This window comes from Rhinoderma darwinii, chromosome 2 (assembly GCF_050947455.1).
Source record: "Rhinoderma darwinii isolate aRhiDar2 chromosome 2, aRhiDar2.hap1, whole genome shotgun sequence".
Taxonomy (NCBI): Eukaryota; Metazoa; Chordata; class Amphibia; order Anura; family Rhinodermatidae; genus Rhinoderma; species Rhinoderma darwinii.
In genome coordinates, this window is record NC_134688.1 from 128,363,381 (window position 1) to 128,383,658 (window position 20,278).

General features: G+C 39.8%; 1 protein-coding gene across 4 annotated transcripts in view; it reads right to left on the reverse strand.

Annotated features, from left to right (window-relative positions):
* The window catches only part of DGKH (diacylglycerol kinase eta), a 271,946-nt gene that overhangs the window by 31,542 nt on the left and 220,126 nt on the right, over nt 1-20,278 (reverse strand). For 3 of the 4 annotated variants that reach the window (XM_075852284.1, XM_075852285.1, XM_075852282.1), the window contains 10 exons: nt 18,992-19,076; nt 17,140-17,225; nt 16,296-16,395; nt 14,482-14,761; nt 11,312-11,440; nt 7,814-7,948; nt 3,721-3,838; nt 3,472-3,582; nt 3,042-3,138; nt 2,443-2,550 (listed from right to left, as the gene is read on the reverse strand). In XM_075852284.1, the coding sequence (XP_075708399.1) occupies nt 2,443-2,550; nt 3,042-3,138; nt 3,472-3,582; nt 3,721-3,838; nt 7,814-7,948; nt 11,312-11,440; nt 14,482-14,761; nt 16,296-16,395; nt 17,140-17,225; nt 18,992-19,076 (1,249 nt within the window). The remainder of the gene's footprint in view (nt 1-2,442; nt 2,551-3,041; nt 3,139-3,471; nt 3,583-3,720; nt 3,839-7,813; nt 7,949-11,311; nt 11,441-14,481; nt 14,762-16,295; nt 16,396-17,139; nt 17,226-18,991; nt 19,077-20,278) is intronic. The other variant, XM_075852283.1, reaches the window with a different exon arrangement.

A 20,278-nucleotide genomic window follows, 5' to 3' on the forward strand; every position in this document is an offset into this window, starting at 1 on the left:
TCATTACTGACAGCTCACACTAGGGTGCACTGTTAAAAGGTTAATTGTGAAAACACACATACAAAAAAACCCTGGTCTTTTTCATTTGACTGGAGGCGGTAATGACGTCCACTACGTTAATTAAAATGATAGGATTTTTCATTGGAAATCTTACTCAATATCGTAGCCGAATAAGTGGTTTAGACACCACTTGTGGAAGGCAGGAATCGAAGCTCATTGTGATTAAATCGAAGGAATCCTGTAAAATAATTGAAGACGTATTTTCTCCAAATATAAATAAGGGTGAATTTGCCTTGTATTTTCACAGCGTAAAAATGCACTGTGGAAAAAGTTACAATGTAAGCCTACGGAAAAAAAAAAATCCTCTGCGCAAGAAATTGAGTTGGAGAATAGCTTTCCCCTTCGAAATACAGTTTTTTACAGAGTATTTTTACGCAGCAGAAATACAAGGCAAATACGCCATGTGTGGCTGCCTCATTATATGTAAACGTTTCAAAGGAAAACATCCTTGAAATCCAAAATTTGTATTACCTATATTAGGATGGTGCCAGCGCCAAATTGCCATTTAAATTAAAAGTGCATAGTCTAATATTACACATAAATGACCACCAATGTATGTTATTGTCTGTTGCTATACATCATGAAAAGGGGAACTCCATGTGAATATATAAATACCACCAATGTGCACTCCACTGTGTGGCACAAACCTGCACTTTATGTTATATGCTTTCTAAGGCCCCATGCACACGATCGGAAAAATCTCCGTAATACGGTCTGCAATTACGGACCCGCCCGGTTCTATTGGCCACGGTCACCTTTCCGTATCGCTACGGATAGGTGTCCGTGCCGTAGAACCGTGACGGTAATTATGGAGCATGTCCTACTTTTCGTTTTTTTATTGGCCGTGCTCCCACACTTTGTATGGGAGCACGGCTGAAAATGTGGCCGGCGTGAGGCATGAGGCCTTAGAAGACAATAAGATGTACCCATTGCATTGTTGTTGTCAGGTACCTATATGCATTCAACTCTAGGAGAACTGTTGGCGATTGTCAGATGGGAAACTGTGGTGATATTTATATATTTTTGGGTCAGTATTAATACTCTTGAAGAATGAGTAACAATGCAGCTGTAGGGACAGAGAAGAAAATATTAATTCAATCATTCATGAAGTACATTTTTTGGTATCCAGATTATGTGGCACATCACTAGAAATATTTTACATATCACACCGAAGCTATGATAATATTACAGATTGTGTGCGATTTCATTTTTTTTTAGGAAAATATCTAAAGGGATGAAACTAAGTGTATGTGACATATCTTCATTTGTTATACCAATGATTAGCGTATAAATGATTTCTAGGACTGAAAAAAAAAATAATGACATCATCGCAGACGACAACTGGCTCCTTTTGAGAGACAAAACCCCGATCTCAGTGAAATTAGGAGAGACATGGCAACGAACCAGAAGACTGATAGGAGCGGAGCCCAAGACTTACTACGACTGCTATAAAACCATATATTACACCTATGCTTTTCAGTAAATGGTTTCAGACGCAGCCACTTTTACAGTATTCTGGTCCATGAGACTGATATACCACAACTCTAGATTAGTATCCAAAAATAATGGTTGCTTCATTCCATTCCTAACAGTACACCAGTAATAATATTATAAGGATATATTTTAGAGTTGTCAAGCCTTGCCCTGGGGACACTAGTTAATGGAGGGGTGTATCTTCCCTATGTGATTAAAGGGGTTTTCCGAGATCAGAAAATATCAGTCCAAGGAGGGAAATGCCATAAAATAATAAAAAACCCATTACTCACCTGATAAATCCCCCAGCGTTACAGCGCAGCAGTTCTGATGTTCCAACGTGATAACTGCAGCCAATAACTGGCCTCAGCGGTCTCTTGTCGTGTACCACGAAGGTCAGTAATTGGCTGCAGCTATCACATAGGTATACAGGCACGTCATCGCTGCAGGAGTAGCAGGGAGCGCTGGAATGACAGGGGATTTATCAGTTCAGTAATTCGTCTTTTATTGTTTTATGGTATTTCCTCAATTTTTCGGATCTCAAAAATCTCCTATAAATTATAGAAGTCCAAGGGTTGTCCAAAACCCACCCTGTTTAATATCCGATTCTTGTCAGGCAGACTTGTGACTGAATGCCACATAACAGACCACGCTTGCAGAGTTTTCTTATCTCACTATGCAATCTCCCATAAAACTACTCAGTCATCAGGAGTCCAGGAAATATTTTTTTTTTCTTGTACGACCAGATTCCTGCACTTAATGCACAGAAGTTCCCACGCCTAAAATAGCATCACTATGTGGAATCTGCAACGAGCTCCTGGACTAAGAATACCACGAGGAAAGGAAAGTGTGAGCATATATGACGCAGCAAGAGGCTGACATAGGCGTCCTCTGTTCTACACAACTTACATCATCCTCTTTAGTTCCACCCCAGAAATTGGTGCCGCCAGCATAGCTGGGTATGTTTAACACTGCAATGCCCTGGAGACTTGGAAGGGGGATGTACTGGCCATCACACTGCCAAGAATAAAACAATAGAGAATAATGAACAAAGCATCAACAGGCATATACAGGACAAGAAGTTATATAATGTAAGGCGCAGATTATACATCAACTATGCCGACAGGAAATTAACCATTTAAATGATCCCTAAGAACCCTTACAGTACAGCGCCAACGTATAAAGTATATAAATAATAAAAATTCTCTAATACAACATTAATGACAAAACTGTTCCAGTTAGCAAAAAGAACCGGACAAACGTGATGACTATTCTGAAAATATTTTTTCTAAATTCCTGAAGCAAGTAGTAGCCCTCTGTCTACAGACACTGGTCAGTTCACGGAACGTCGCGGTCCGAAGCTGGACTAAAGATGGTCATATTTACACAGGTAAAAGACAGACTAAATTCATCCACATATGATGGTCTTACAGAACTCCTGAACGGACGGACTACATAGCATTTGGCGCTATGCTGAACAACCCTAGGACTGAGCTGCTCCGGATTACCTCCAGCTGGACCTTTTGCTCCAAATTCTTGTAAGTTCTTTGCAGCAACTCTTTGGTTCCAAGGACTCCGTACCACATCATGTTTTTCGTACGACTTCTGTAATCAATCATAAACGGATTAAATACGCAGCTAATAAAATGGAATGCTCATTAAAATAACATTGCATGATGTAACCAAATACGCAAAATGGACTATTGAATTATTGTGGGTAATAATGACACAACTGGATGTGTGCTGTATATAATAAACTAGTGTTACTTATATGCTTGCATTCATTTTAAAACTCTTATAGGTAACAATATGGCCGACTCTTATTCGCATGGTCTTATCCCCCAAACAGTGTTTTCATATAGTTAACTAGAAGCATTCTATTTATTGACCATTCAACTTTTTTCTTTTGGTATGAAATCGTTGATAGCTCTTCATTACCTGCACTTTTCAGGGTGTTCCTCACGTTTGTTGTTAAATTCTAGGGAAATTTTTGCATCTAAACCGATACCAAAGTAGTTGTTCATTACACATTTTTCTGAATAACCTTCTCTGTTGAAGGAAGTAGAGACAAGTTATTTAATAAAAATGAACATACTGTACGTGGAATAATCCATTATTATTAGAGAATAATTCTGTATCAGAAAAACCTATGGCCCTTTATATATAATGTAATAAATATAGACTTACAAGGAGTCTGAATCTGGATCAATAAAAGGTGAAGCGCCAATTGCATCCATATTTGCCAGTAACATTTTGTTAATAATGGAGCTGCCAGCAATGGAAGCCGCCAATCCAGCTCTCAAACCTGTGAAACGAGCATAAGATATATGTAGAAAAATTATTTGGATCTGAAGTAATATTTGTAGGTAACACAGTGAGGCTAAAATATTTGCAGTATTACAGTGACGTCATAGTTATGTGCGCTGTATTCATGAGCGGAGTGCTCCCCCCGCCCCTCTGAGCAGTGATTGGTGGCTGGATGCTCTGCAGATATACAGCCGCCTGTCAATCACTGTGAGGAGCGCGGTGAGAGGCGCGGGAGCACTCCTCATAAATACAGAGGACATAAATAGGAGGCCTCTGCATTCTTTCATCTTTCCTATTAGCCACACGTAACAATATTTTTTCCTCACCATTTGGGTTTATAGGAGAGCGGATCTATCCCCACACTATGCTGCCCTTACATAGTATTTAATGGTAAATCCTGAAGAAAGTATCCACCCTATTCCAGGATGTGTAGTAGTTTAAAATGTTTCTGTAAAGGGAATTATCCAGCACCATAGAGTGATTTGCCAGTCATCGAATAACTATATTGAGTAACTTCCGAACATACTTTTGATTGAAGTGCGTCCATTTGTCGATTAAGGACACCCTGAAGTCCCGCAGCGATGATGCAGCGACAAAGGCCCATGTGCCCGTGAGGGATCTCCGTATCGGTGTGTCATCAAACAACATGACCACTAGGGGGCTGGCACTGCGATGCTGTTGAGGAAGTAACCAGCCCTCTTCTTCCACTACGCTCTCTCGTCAGGACACTACCAAGCACATGAACAATGTGGGCAGGGATAGAGGAACACAGGGGAAAGGGGTTCCTGGGATTTGAAACGGCAAGACCCATTTCAACAGTTCTAGCATTACATTGTGGTGCTGAGTAATGCAAAATTATGTTTTTGGCTACTTAAACTACAAGTAGCCATGCTTAAAGAGGCTCTGTCACCAGATTTTGCAACCCCTATCTGCTATTGCAGCAGATAGGCGCTGCAATGTAGATTACAGTAACGTTTTTATTTTTAAAAAATGAGCATTTTTGGCCAAGTTATGACCATTTTCGTATTTATGCAAATGAGGTTTGCAAAAGTCCAAGTGGGTGTGTTGAAAAGTAAAAGTACAACTGGGCGTGTATTATGTGCGTACATCGGGGCGTGTTTACTACTTTTACTAGCTGGGCGTTGTGTATAGAAGTGTCATCCACTTCTCTTCAGAACGCCCAGCTTCTGGCAGTGCAGACACAGCCGTGTTCTCGAGAGGTCACGCTGTGTCGTCACTCACAGGTCCTGCATCGTGTCAGACGAGCGAGGACACATCGGCACCAGAGGCTACAGATGATTCTGCAGCAGCATCGGCGTTTGCAGGTAAGTCGATGTAGCTACTTACCTGCAAATGCTGATGCTGCTGCAGAATCAACTGTAGCCTCTGGTGCCGGTGTGGCCGACACGATGCAGGACCTGTGAGTGACGTCACAGATCTGCACTGCCAGAAGCTGGGCGTTCTGAAGAGAAGTGGATGATACTTCTCATCAGAACGCCCAGCTAGTAAAAGTAGTAAACACACCCCGATGTACGCACATAATACACGCCCAGTTGTACTTTTACTTTTCAACACGCCCAGTTGTACTTTTGCAAGCCTCATTTGCATAAATACGAAAATGGTCATAACTTGGCCAAAAATGCTCGTTTTTAAAAAATAAAAACGTTACTGTAATCTACATTGCAGCGCCTATCTGCTGCAATAGCAGATAGGGGTTGCAAAATCTGGTGACAGAGCCTCTTTAAAGGTGTTTGCAAGTGGTTTTGTGGATTTTTTTTTTGGGGGGGGGGGGGTCCACAGATATCCTTCTTTAAAAGAAGGATAAATCAGATTGAAATATCATATAAGAAGGTTAACCACACTTTTATTATTATATTAATGATTTAAAAAAAAAATCTGGCATAAAATCCAACCACATCACTTTATGGCTTTATATATAGAAACACATAGATCTAGAGATTAACCCCTAACACTCACAATACAATTGGAAAAACCATCCTGAAACTACCTATTTTTTCTTTCATTGTAGAATTTATGTCTCGTGTAAATATTTTGGCCTTAAAGATAAGTAAAATTGTTTGCCCCTCTGCAATTGCTAGGAATAACTTATTCAATTATTTCATCAATGGAGCTGCATTAGGACTATATTAGTATTTTTTTAGAAACCATTTTCAGGAAAAATGTATGCAGCATTCAAAGTATTTTATGACAAAAATCGGCAAAAACACAATGTTTCGCCAGAGGTTTTTTTCCTTTTTCATTTGAGTGTAACTGTCTCAGGTGACTTCAGAATAAGCCGTCATAGGTGCGTACATAAGAACTAACATTATATCTGGCCATTCTGCATTTATCATCAGTTTTCTCCTCTGTATGATATATTTCTGTCAGTTTTCCCAGAAATCAATTCCAGACGGGGAGGAGACAAGATGCAATGAGGTTTCCAATACACAGAAGACTGCACCCCTATCTCTATATATCACACACATACAAGCAGCAGCATAGAGGACATTATATAGCATTACTGAGCAGGGTTACTTTGAATCCAGCACTGGGGTATGAAAAAACACTTACTAGAAGCAGCAGCAGCATCTGTGTGTCTATGCCTCTGTCTTCCCTCCAGCAGCTCCCTCCTCCTGCTCCCCCTCCTTCTCCAACCATAGACTTCTATGGGCAGCAGCTGCAACCTTATCTCTCAGTGAGCTGATAATCCGTCATCTTTGCTCACTGAATACATATGTTACCAGTGAATTGAGAGTAACTGATCAGTGCAGGACACAGGGGTAGGAGGAGAGGAGTCTGCTAAGTGGAGAAAGAAGAGTTTTTCTCTTATCAGATTTATTACAAAGTTTGACAATTACACTTCATCTGATCTTAATGCATGCTCTTTTTTTAACAGGTTATCATGCATATGGGGATACCAAATATATGTATATCATTTGCAATATATATATATTTTACATTTGTATTTACTTTGCAATCAAAATGTAGTTTATTTCATAAATTTTTACACCTTCAATAATTTTATTTTATATATTACGATGGGAATTTAAACAATGTTTTTATGCCAGTTTTCTGGCAAAGAAATGTCGCCAGCGGCCCATAAGTCGCAAAAAGTTATAAAGGAGGTGTATAATATTACCAAAATGTTGACTTTTAGTGCATTTTCCCTGCTATCACCACTTTAAAAAAAGTTTGGGAGCTTAGCGAAAGAGGGGGGTGACCACCTGTGGCCCCATGTGCTTACCATAAGTGCCGTAAATTATAGCGGAAATCTATGCCAGCTCCTGCCTGGCGTAGTTTTCATCAAGTGCCGAACGAACAGCCGAAGATGCAAAAAAGGGTATTAAGAGGCGTGTGCCTCTTAATACATTTATTGCATCTTACTCCAGTTTAATTTTTAAGAAGAATGGAACGGTGTTAATAAATCTCCCCTTTGGGTAGTGCAGGAGTGGAATAGCAGGGGGGGGGGGGGGTTTAAAGTGAAATCGATCAGCAGGAAAGCAGAAAACATGGAGACATGGACAGAGGAGATAAGGTGAAGAGTGGTGGGACAGAGCATGTAAATGGAGGATGGGGAGCATAAGGTACATTACAGGGGTTATCCCAAGATCAACATTTATCACCTATCCACCTAGCTCCATTCAAGCTCCTCCCCACTGTTCAGGATCCCTGTTCTTTTAAACGGTGGGGCCCCCAGCGATCACACATTTATCACCTATGCTGTGGCTAGGTGATAAATGTTGATATTGGGACTACCCTCTAATTTACTGTTATTTTTACCACATTTTAAAATTACAGGAAAATAGTTTCCTGCCATTTTTGCTGTAAAATAAATAAATTGCAGAAACGTGTTGATCACAAGCAAGCCTAAGCAGTGTTCAGGCAAAACAGCGCAGGAAAAATCATTAAGAGGGTTAATACAGGAAACCAAATGCAAAAGAGACAACATCATTCAAAGGTTCTGGTTTCTTACCTGGGCAGATAATTCTAGTGTTTAACACAGGGAGATTTTCCTTACTGGATGCCAATGGGGGACTGCTAAAGGAGCCGCTTTGGGAGTGAGCACTACGACTTGCACGTCTGTCTGGAGAACGGGGAGCAGCTTTCACTGTTGGCGAAAGGAATAGACAATCTTATCTAATAATGTATAATAATAAAAATACATTTCCCACAATGTAATCAAACCATGCCAGGAGTAAGGAATTTAAAAGGGAATATCTCATGTATTTGAAATAAACGGTTTGTTCTATAATGTGTTTTGTAGCTAATTTTTTAAAACTACCTTAGGGGCTACCATATTGGAGAAACACACTAAATGTGTATATCAACCTATATATTCCTATGCATTATTGCTTGTCAGTGAAAAAATTACAGGCACCTATGAGGCCAGGCCCCCATCTGCTAAATAAGTCTCAGTTATTGCACCATAGGGGGTTTGCAAAGTGATGTCAAACGGGGCCCCCTCCATTTGTTTATATCCCTTAGGTGCCAAAGTTGAAATTGACCACTGCATCTCAGGTTATATTGCTAGGATCTGAGTGATCTTCAGTTTCGCCCATTACCAAGAAAGGACAACTGTCAATCACAGCTATCCACCCGTGGGTAATGTCACAAGTACAGCTCCTCTGCCTGCACCTTGACTGTAGAGTTGCACGATGCATCGAAACTTAGATACTGTTTCGATACCGTGCACCCTCAAACGGTTCAATACCGTTAATTAATGTATTTCCATACGAAGCTAAGGGCTCATTTAGATGAGCGTAAAACTTATCCGTGTGCTGTGCGCGAAAATCACGTACAGCACACTGCCCCATTGATTTCAATGGGGCTATTCACATATGCAGGAGTTTTCACACAGCGTGTGTCAGTTGAGTAAAACTCACTGCATGTCCTATATTGGTGCGTTTTTCACACACGTATGTGCACATTGAAATTAATTTGTGCGTGAAAATCACGCACAGCATACAGATGCACATCCGTGTGCTGTGCGTGATTTGCGCATCAATTCCATTGAAAAATAAAAAAGATGTGCTTTGTGAGTGTGTGAAAAACACATTCCACTCACAAAGCACAGATGCAATAACGCAACGCACACAATCCAGATTTACGCGCGTATTTCACGCGCATGAATCTGATACGCTCGTGTGAATGTAGCCCAAGTATAGTAACACATGAATATTGTTAGACCGGGGCTGTGGCTGTGTAATACTGCCATTGCCCTGCTCCTGAGTCCTGACAAATCTGCACGCGTTCAGCATGATCTGATGCGACCAGCGCTGCATTAATGATCGCCGGCACTGGGCAGACGCACTACATAACACCCCCATGTTCTCTGTCTTCAGTGCGTGCGCCGCCACTCATTAGTGCAGCGCCAGCCAAATCACCTCATGGTGACTGCACGCGGGCACACTTATTGTCAGGAGCGGGGCAATGGCTGTATTACACAGCCGCAGCCCCGCTCTAATGGCGGAGGTCAGAGAAACCCCTCATCTCCGCAGCTATTCCTGAATGCTGCGTTCAAAGCTGACCGCAGCATTCAAGGGCTAAATGAGAAGGGGGGATGCCATTTGGATCGCGTCACAATGAATTCCTGTGACGTGATCGAGAGACATACCATATATGGGCAGACAGCCCGGGGTCCATTGAAGGACCCCAGGACTGTCTGCCCATATTTCCTGTTGTTAGGGCATACTTAGGTATGTCCTAACAACTGCCTGTGTACTATCAGTACACAGGCTAATGTACTGGCATATAAATATATGCTAGTACATTAAAGCTTAAAAATATATTTTTTTTTTAAAACAAAAAATAAAGTTTTGTTAAATGAAAAAAAGACACATTTTTTACAATAAACATTAAAATAATAAGTCTCAATACATAAAATCTACACATATTTGGTATCGTCGCCAACTTAATAACAAATTTACAACGTCATTTATGATGTTTACGCGGTTATAGAATAAAATATAAACTGCTTTCTTTCACTTATTAATGTGCCTCACATTAATAGTAATTAACCCCATCATGTACTTCACACATTAAACCAATGTTGTCCATTAGGACTGTGAGGAACATGATGGGGTTAATTACTATTAATGTGAGGCACATGGAGGTTCAAAATTCATCACACCACCTGCCTCACTTCAGAAAATGGAAGAACTTTTTCATTTATTAATATTGTTGGAAAGAATCGTTTTGGTATCGAGTATCGCAATACTACACGAAGTATCGGTATCGTAGTTCAAATCCTGGTATCGTGACAGCCCTACTTGAATGCGCCAATAATCTATATTACAGCTCATTAAGGCACGGCTGCCTGTGCCATACAGTTATAGTGTGGTGCACAAAGGGCTAAAACCACAATACAACCATCTTGCTTGTAATCCTGCTTGTAAAGATTGCAAAAATGAACATAATTGGTCGTTTTCATATTTCAATGAGAGAAACGCGGTACCTGACAGTTTATGTGTTGATATGTAATCCCCTCTTTATTTATTCACTTATCAATTTCATAGCTTTGGAGACAGCTTTTTAAGGTGGGCACATGTTTAAACCTTAATAGAAAAAGTCCAATATGGCAAAACGTATGGCGTCAGCCACTCTATTTAACAGAAAGTATTTAACACATATTAGCTAGACAGCTCTAGTGAAACTGAAGTGTGGGCTATGGCAGTTTTGTAATTTTTTCTATATTTTGTAAATAAAGTGAAAGACCATTAAGGGACACCGACGTGATCATTCACTTGCATTGTAACCTTTGTACTACACTGTCACTCGGGATCTAAAGTGCCATCTTTTGCCTCCTCTGTACTCCGTGACAAAACGAGTGTACTCTGTATAACAGCTGCTCTTTATTATGACAGATGGGACTCCTGGGGCTAAGCTACATTAAAAATAACCTTTTGCTGCTATGCTCTGATAAAAACCAACAGAGCCCTAATGACTGAAAATGATGTCTTGTTGCTGGTACCTGAATTCATATTTCATTATTCCTCTTGGAACACCAGCTTGCGCTGGCAGCACTTATGTGTACAAATATATATATATATATATATATATATATATATATATATATGCGCACACACATTATATATATATATATACACACACACACACACACATACATATACACACACACACACATTCTTTATATAGTTTTTAGCTCTAAATGATGTGAAGCTGCTCTTCCATCATATCTAAAGTGGAGCAAATAAATACAATAAGGTCAGCAGTACTGGGACTGTGCTAAGATGACAGAGATAGAAGATGAAAGCCGTTTACTCAAAGAAATAAGTCCCAGAATCTCAGATGAAACATTTTGGGAGTACACGGATCTGCTCGACAAATGAAATCGTACAGGTCATCCAGAAATAGAATCCTTATCAAGTCAGTAACAACATCTACAAAATGTAACTGTTGAAAACATTAATTCCCTTGACAAGTGCACCTGTCTATGCATGTGTGTTCATACCCGATAGAGAATCCAGTTCTTTAGTGTCTTCATCTTTTTCCTCTTCCTTGGACTCTTCCAACTCTTTCCTGTACTCCTCCGCAGCCTGGTTCTCTTGTTCTTCAGTGTGGGCATTCTGCTCATCCACCACTAAGACATAGAGATCTTTTACTATACTTCATATATAAAACATGCAAGAATAATAACAGGACTAGACATGGAACAGAAATATCGTGATTGGAATTAGCTTGTTTTGCAACAATCGTAGGCAACATGAAGTTTTAGGTATATTTTATATTAAAATCTCAGCATGGTTAAAGGGTCTCTACTCTTTGGTTTCAACTGTATTTTTATTGAAAGGTTTTTCAAAACACACACAAGACATAAAGACGCATGGGCAGGCCATACGATCCATTTGACAGTGTTCAACAAGTAGACATACAAAACAACTCAAATTCACATTTCAAAAGGTCAGCCAGTACCAATAAGAAATTATTATATTTCGAACCATAGGAAGTCAAAACACTATTAGAAAATCCAATCAGACAAGACAGGACACAGGGAGAAAGACAAAAGGGAGGGGAGAAGAAAACAAAATCAGTCAAAGATCTGGCTCTACTCTTTGGATAATTCCTACTTGTTAGAAGAATCCCTTGACAATTAGCGGACTAGAAAGTGTCCCCCTACTGGGAATAGATCAATCATTTATCTGTAGGGAAACCTGGCAATACGTATTTAATTTTCCTGCAGCGCCACCACATGGAAATTCAAATAAATGTGCTGTACGTGTAAAGCAGGATAGGACAGGTCCTCCAGAGCTAGATATGCTCTTTGTAACTGCTCTCCTCTCTGACCAAGAAACGAGGATCCTGAGCAGGTCACCGCTCTGTTAACTTACAATTCCCTAATAGGGCATATGAAAATGGGTTTTCTAAACTGGTTAACCCCTTTAAAGAATCATTGTCATAAAGCAGAAGGTCTTCTAAAATAAAATAAAAAAAATTAAAAAAAAGGAGGCCATCTAGAAGATGCCAGTAATAGGTAAACTACTGGATGCAAACAGCTGCCATTATATGCCAAAAGAATTGTATTCGGCACACCTTTGTAGTATTCAACATAGATTTTATTTCTTTAGGTATATGCCAGTGGCTACAAGTACAACGTTTCGGTCGTGAGACCTTCGTCGGGCACTGCCCTATAGAGCGGTAAGCCGCCATATTCAATTTTAGCAGCGCCAAAAGAATCGCTGAATCAGTCCCCAGTACGGCTCAGTGCCCGACGAAGGTCTCACGACCGAAACGTTGCACTTGTAGCCACTGGCATATACCTAAAGAAATAAAATCTATGTTGAATACTACAAAGGTGTGCCGAATACAATTCTTTTGACCTGTAACTTGATTGGGACCCTATTTCGAGCACCTGAAGAAACTGGTGCTGTCTGAACAAAACCACAGCTGCCATTATATTGCTCCTGAACCACAGTTTGGGGGCCTGTTTTCTGTGCCCTAGGGTTCAACTGAAAAGGACATTTAGGAGGAGCAGGAGGAGAGGCCTGTCTGTCAGATGTGGTTTGGCTAAGAGCAACCCCCGGCAATGCTGATTGGTTGAGACCAGCTGGCTGGATGCAAGGCAGACTATACAGCCCTGCAAACTACAGAGCGTAGCACACAATAACTTATCCCTTTATGTGAGTCTTAAAGCGCCTGTTTCGCAATAGAGATAATTTTATAACACTATAAAGTGATATCTATCTATATGATTTGTGAGACATTTGAAAGAATAAAAATACCTGCCAATTTTTTTTAACCAAGAAACATACAACTGACAGGATATTGTTACATGGGATATATTAGTGTTAATAGAATATTATTAATAGGTATTTCCCATATAGGTTTTTTTGTAGACTGTTTCATTTGCAATAGATTTTAAACAGGTCTCATTCAAGATTACTCAATTATTCAGAACCTACAAAGATCTGCTGCTGTGCTCATTGTAAACAACGCTAGTAACATGGCATACAGTTGGGCAATAGGAAAGCTAATATTATCAGATCTAAAATAAGCCTATAGCAAGTTTTCTAGATTCGATTACTTAACCTGGCGATACATTAGAGATTTCAGACTGCTGTTTTGTGAAGCAACTTGTCGTTCATGGTTGGTCTGCGAAGGTTGTTCTGGATGACAACATCATAAGTTAAAATGAAAAGTCGTTGATCTAGATCTGCCTTGATCTGTGACTTGATCTGGGACTCTGGATGGGATGCAGATCTGAATGACTTTACAAGACTGCACCTAACAATGACCAAAAAAAAATCCAACATGGCAGATCAACTTTCCACAGATAGCGGTCTACAGTTGGCATCTGTCACGTCGGTTCATGCCTAAAAAAGGTGCCAACAGTCAGCAAATAAATATCTAAATCAGCCATCCAAAATCTCTATTGTGTGGCCAGCTTTATATTACAGGCTATCACTCAGCTCCTGTAATGCCGACAATAATTATCACTATAAATATCATCAGCACTGCTACATCACGTTCACAGGCGCATTAATCCTGGCCCTACATACTGTACGTCAAATGTGACGCCGGGATAAAGAGTCATAATGCGAAACGGCTGTTGCCTCATTGTAACCTCACATACCCCATAACTATTTCCTTTATATGTATATTTCATGAGGACTTGACTATTGTGCCATGGGTCCCAGGTGTCCAAAACCAAAAATCTTTAAAGCGGTCAGAAAGTAGTGCCCATCTTATTCTGTCCAGAATGTTGACTGCTTCATACCAAGATGTTAATAACCAAGGTGAGTCTTTCTTACTAATGAGATTTAAATTTATTTAATAAATGTCCAAAAGCATTCTATGCTATGCACTTTTGGAAATGCCGTCAAGTTACAAGATGCTTCAAGTTAAAGGGGTTGTGTCACCACAAATGTTTATGGCATATCCACAGGATATGCCATAAATGCCTGATAGATGCAGGTCCCAACTCTGGAACTCTCACCTACGTAGTAGGACCCACATCTATCAGATATTTATGGCATATCCACATTTGTGGTGACACAACCAATAGAAAAGTAGAACACCAGTATTAGAATAACGTAAAATACATGAATGACAGATTTCAAGGCTTTTCTAATGTCTAATTGAAACATTTCGTTAATATTTTTCTAGGCCCAACAAAACACCCACCCTTTTCAGCTTGTTCTATAATTTGCCTGACGGCTTTTTTCAAGCTGTTGGCTCGCAGCATGAGTTGCTCCCGCGGTCTGAAGAGCTTTGGCGTGGAAGACTTTGCAATGCTTTCTGTCAACTGCTCCTTGCTCTCAGAGAGGGAGTCTTCACTTGAGAATTCTTCCTCTATCTCTTCTTCTAAAATAGGTGTTGTTAAATGCGCCAACAACGGTGCTGCCTGAGCTTCTGCGTGAAGGGTCTGAAGTAGTAGATCTAGCTTTTCATTCAATGTAGAACACTGGAATACAAACAAAAATCACACTTAAACCAGATAGAGGTCCATATTTAGTTTAGCAGATTGAAATGATTCTGTACATGTATGTATGAACTTAATTTCGCATGGAACCGGATAATGCTATGTGAAAGAATAAATATGTAGATGTTTTGTCACTATAGTATTCTGCTCCTTCCTTTTGGGTTTCAGCGTATGTTCCACCGTATAAATTTTCGCTGATATCCCTTATAAAATTTTTCACGATCTAAAGTATTTTCAATAAATTGTTTCCTTCTCAAGCCCTTCTCTCTACAAGGTTGAGGAAACAAAGTGAAATATAGTTGTGTGAGCTTTATGCGGATTAAAAGTTCACACTAGCATAATGGCTTCTGTTTATAACAGAGCCATGACTGCTATGCCGGATCGGTTTTCCAACAGACACCAGAAAACCCCGGTTGGGTTTGTTAGTCTCTCCGGTATTTTTGATGGAAAAAGTAGTTCAGTCTGCAGCACTGTATTTCTTTTATAGTTTATATGTTGCAAAGTACTAATAAACCAGGGAAATGGCTTCATTGAAACAGAAATTGTTCACACAGCAGATACTATTCAGAACATTTTTACCACGGCACTGCAAGCAGTAAAGCATGGACAGATCCTAATAGGACTGGTCTCCTTCCTCAGTTCTACCAACTAGTCTTATTTTGGCCACACAACGATGGATTCGTTCCAACATGAATATTGGGAAAATTCTGGCTGCTATAATGAATGTTTTATTGTATATTCATTACAGTTCTACATACTATGAGTTAAACAGATCAATGACAGGACTGGCCCACAATAAGAAAAAAAACAAAAGAAGTTGATGTTCCAAGGTACTATTGGACAGGTCTGTATTGAAATATTTTGTAGCCCCTTTTAGTGAATAATAAATGATATGACCTCTCCCGCACAATGAACGCCATAAAAGCAAACAAGAAACGAATAAACATTGCCAGATTTGCTGTTTTTGTTTATCCTACCTCCCAAAAACAGGAATAAAAAGCAATTATAAAGTCATAGTTATTCAATTTCAATACATTATATGTGCCCCAAAATAGTGGTATTAAAAAAATACAACCCATTCTGCAAAAATAAAAAAGGTCGTTCGGAATGCAGAGCTGAAAACACAGAGAAAATAAATCACTGTATCCTTAAAGCCCAAAATAGGCCACGTCCTTAAGGGGTTAATAGCAACCAATGCAGAATACAGTGGACTCTGTATTAATGAGGAGGTTGCTCCCTCTGCTGTCTCCCACCCCGCTCACATTAATGGACGGCTGCTTCGCATATGCCTGTATACAAAGCAGCCGTGCAAGGGGCAATGGGAGGTGTGTAGTGCTCGTAGCTATGTATCTGCTGTGTTGTTTTTTTTGCCTTTTTGTCCTATAATGCAGTGGACTTGTGCTTATTTTAATATTAAATAGAGCAGCATATTATGGTGAAAGAGTCACTTTAAGAATAAAAGGTAAGAGGTATTATTAAGACTAACCGGAGTGAAAAACACAAAAACAATGCTTACTTTCAACGCCATCACCACTGCTTCATCTGAATTCTCTAGTGGTTTCTCATACGTCTTACCAACTTTTGCCACAAAATCTTTTACAGTCTCACACAAAACCCTTGAGGAAGAAAAACAATGAAAAAACTTTTTTTTTAAAAAACACAAAAAAAAAACAAAAAAACACAAAAGCATACAAAGGGAACGAGGTGAATCTTTAAACAGATTCCCTTATTTTTCCTGAGTGTAGTCAGAACCCCTCCTTATCCGTGTAGCGGTCTGTTCTACAATACATAAAGCATCTCTCCCGCAATGGCTTCATCATTGGAACAGACCACTGCACATACATGAGGAGGGGATTTAGTAATAGGAGGATGTGTTCCCATTTCTACTACGGAGTGCTAAACAAGGCAACAATAATAAATAGATAAAGCATATCCCGAAAACATTTAACATTGCCCTGTATACTTGCCTGATATTGTGCAAAAGGTGAATCAACACTTTATGTATATTGAAATGCTATCTAGCCATGATCAATGAATTGAAGAAAAAAATAAAATAACGAATATGCGGTATAAAAATATACTGTGCAGACTTTAGAAAGGGGTTGAGGTGGACCAAATATACGTGAGATATATTAAACACAACAGTTATGTAAGAACAGGATGTATTAAATAAAACAGACCAGAAAAAAAGGGATGGATCCTATTGTTCGGTTCAATGATGTACCAACAGGACAAAACGCAAGACTTGGAAAACCTAGCTTAAAAATAATGACCCTCAATAACAGACGATCGCTAAAGATTTTAACTGGAAAAGTTGTGGGACACTACACACTACACTAGTGAATGCACAAACAACTCACTTTGCAGAAGATATAACTACGGAATGCTTGTCTGAATTAAGAATCTTTGCCAGGTGAGTGGCCACAGAGTCTTCATATGCAGATATCTGAAATAAGCAATGGAATAATAATAGTGTATACGCAATAAACAATCAACATCAATGAAACAAATCAAAACTTTTGTTTTGTATATACTTTCTATTTTTTATCTTGACATTTGTGCAGAGTAGTATACACTGTATACTGTGCTCCATCTGAAGTTAACATTGTTTAATTCAAACACATGGGAGAGACCAGGTTAGGGTTTCCCATCAGGCACATTTGTGACATATCCAAAGGATATGTCATATATAGCAGTATCTCTAGAATGGGGCCCCCTAAAGCCCGTTCTACCTCTCTGTGCTCCGGCTGACTTGTGTGATTTCCGACCATGAAGAAGGAAACAGCGTAGCTCACAGAGACCCGCACCTATCTCTAGAACTTTACCCCGTAAACCCTATTCTACCTTTTTCTGCTCCTGCTGCCTCCCGCACACTTCCTGACTATATGGTCGGGAGTTATGAAAACAGGGTAACTTGCTGAGCTATGCTGTTTCCGTAAGTCCCATAGAACTTAATAGTAGTTTCGGAAACCGCATAGCTCGCATGCTACGCTGCTTCCATATCTGCCATTCACTACTATGGGAGTTACAGAAACAGCTTAGCTCAGCGAGTTACGCTGTTTTCATAACTCCCGACCATATAGTCAGGAAGTGTGCGGGAGGCAGCAGGAGCAGAAAAAGGTAGAACAGGGTTTACAGGGCGCCGTTCTAGAGATCGGTGCAGGTCCCAGAGGAGGGACCCGCATATATCTGACATTTATGACATATCCTGTGGATGAGAGACACAGACACAGAGAGAGAGAAAGAGAGAAAGAGAGAAAGAGAGAGAGAGAGAGAGAAAGAGAGAGAGAGAGAAAGAGAGAGAGAGAGAGAGAAAGAGAGAGAGAGAAAGAGAGAGAGAGAGAGAGAGAAAGAGAGAGAGAGAGAGAGAGAGAGAAAGAGAGAGAGAGAAAGAGAGAGAGAGAGAGAGAGAGAAAGAGAGAGAGAGAGAAAGAGAGAGAGAGAGAGAGAGAGAAAGAGAGAGAGAAAGAGAGAGAGAGAGAAAGAGAGAGAGAAAGAGAGAGAGAAAGAGAGAGAGAGAAAGAGAGAGAGAGGGAAAGAGAGACACACACAGAGAGAAAGAGAGGGAAAGAGAGACAGACACCGAAGAGAGAGAGACAGACACAGAGAGAGACAGACACCGAGAGAGAGAGAGACACACACACACACACAGAGAGAGAGAGACACAGAGAGAGACACAAACAGAGAAAGAGAGACACAGAGAGAGAGACAGCCAAAGAGAGAGAGACACAGACAAAGAGAGAGAGAGACACAGACAAAGAGAGAGAGAGACACAGACAAAGAGAGAGAGACACAGACAGAGAGAGAGAGACACACAGACAAAGAGAGAGAGACACAGACAAAGAGAGAGACACAAAGAGAGAGAGAGAGAGACAGACAGACAAAGAGAGAGAGAGACAGACAAAGAGAGAGAGAGAGACAGACAAAGAGAGAGAGAGAGAGACAGACAAAGAGAGAGAGAGACAGACAAAGAGAGAGAGAGACAGACAGACAAAGAGAGAGAGAGACAGACAAAGAGAGAGAGACAAAGAGAGAGAGAGACAGACAAAGAGAGAGAGACACAGACAAAGAGAGAGAGACACAGACAAAGAGAGAGAGACACAGACAAAGAGAGAGAGACACACACAGACACACACACAGACAAAGAGACAGATTATAAATATATGCAATGAAACATAATTCTTCACAATAGATATAAAAATGCACACTAACTTGGCACTCTTCAGACTCCTCTGGAGATATGGGAAGTATTGAGGTTTTTGACGGTAACTTCAACTCATACGACATTATACTCCACCTAAAATATAACCATCACTGTTTTAATGCATATTTTCCGTTACACTGGCGTACATACAAGTACAGGCAAATTTAGACTACTTTTCTCTAAAAAGAGTATAATGCTGCCATCCAGCCCAATATTAAATGAAAAAGGCATAATGCGAGTTGCTGCTAAATCCAAAAATACGTATATACTTAACATAATAAAAAAATATATACCATATATATGTGTGTGTGATCCCTAAGCATTAACGGGTTAATTTAGGAAGGGTTTCCAAATTATTCCGGTAGATCATTCTAAAACAGCGCTCATTATCGACATACGAGGAAACATTAATGAATGTTTCCATCTGAAACATTTCAAAACCCGATAAACCTTGAATTGATTTATCAGGAGGTTGAAGGTCAGAATATGATCGGTTTTGCACAATGCAGGAACTTGAATAATTAGTAATAGTAAAGGGATAATACGATTTATTGAATTATACATTTTTACTAACTTTATTATTTATTTATAATTATTTTTTAAAATATAATTTATGTATTAATAAAAAAATGTTACTTTGTGGGGGCAGCCATCTTGCTCTTGAAAATCTATGGAGCCGATGCTCCATAGAAAAATCTTGCAAAGAAGTGATGCAGCCAGTGTAGCCAGTAATAATAAACAACAAAATTGCTGTAGTTAGTGTGTTCACATCAGCGCTAGGGTATCGCTAGACCTTTCCGTCGAAGGAACCCCTCAATGGAAAGGCAAACGGAAACCATAGCTTCCGCTCACATTACCATTGATTTCAATGGTAATGCTTCCGTTGCAAATGGTTTCCGTTTTTTGGACGAAAACAATACCGTAGTCGACTGCGCTATAGTTTTCGAACAAAAACGAAAACCTTACAGAACGGAAACCATTTGCAATGGAAGCATTACCATTCAAATCAATGGTAATGCAGACGGAAGCTATAGTTTCTGTTTGCCTTTCCGTTGATGGGTGCCTCCGACAAAAAGGTGTAGTGGAACCCATCAACGCGACCCCGACGCTGATGTGAACAGGCCCTTAACCATATTCTACAGGTTTTATTATGTTGGGGACATTGTAGTAACAGCAGTAACAATATTTTACCTTCGCTTTCTGCAAATAGTCTGCTCTGCTGTGAGAACCATTACGTACCATGACACTAACTAATGACTAGGGAATGTTACATATGGATTTCTATGCCTTGAAGA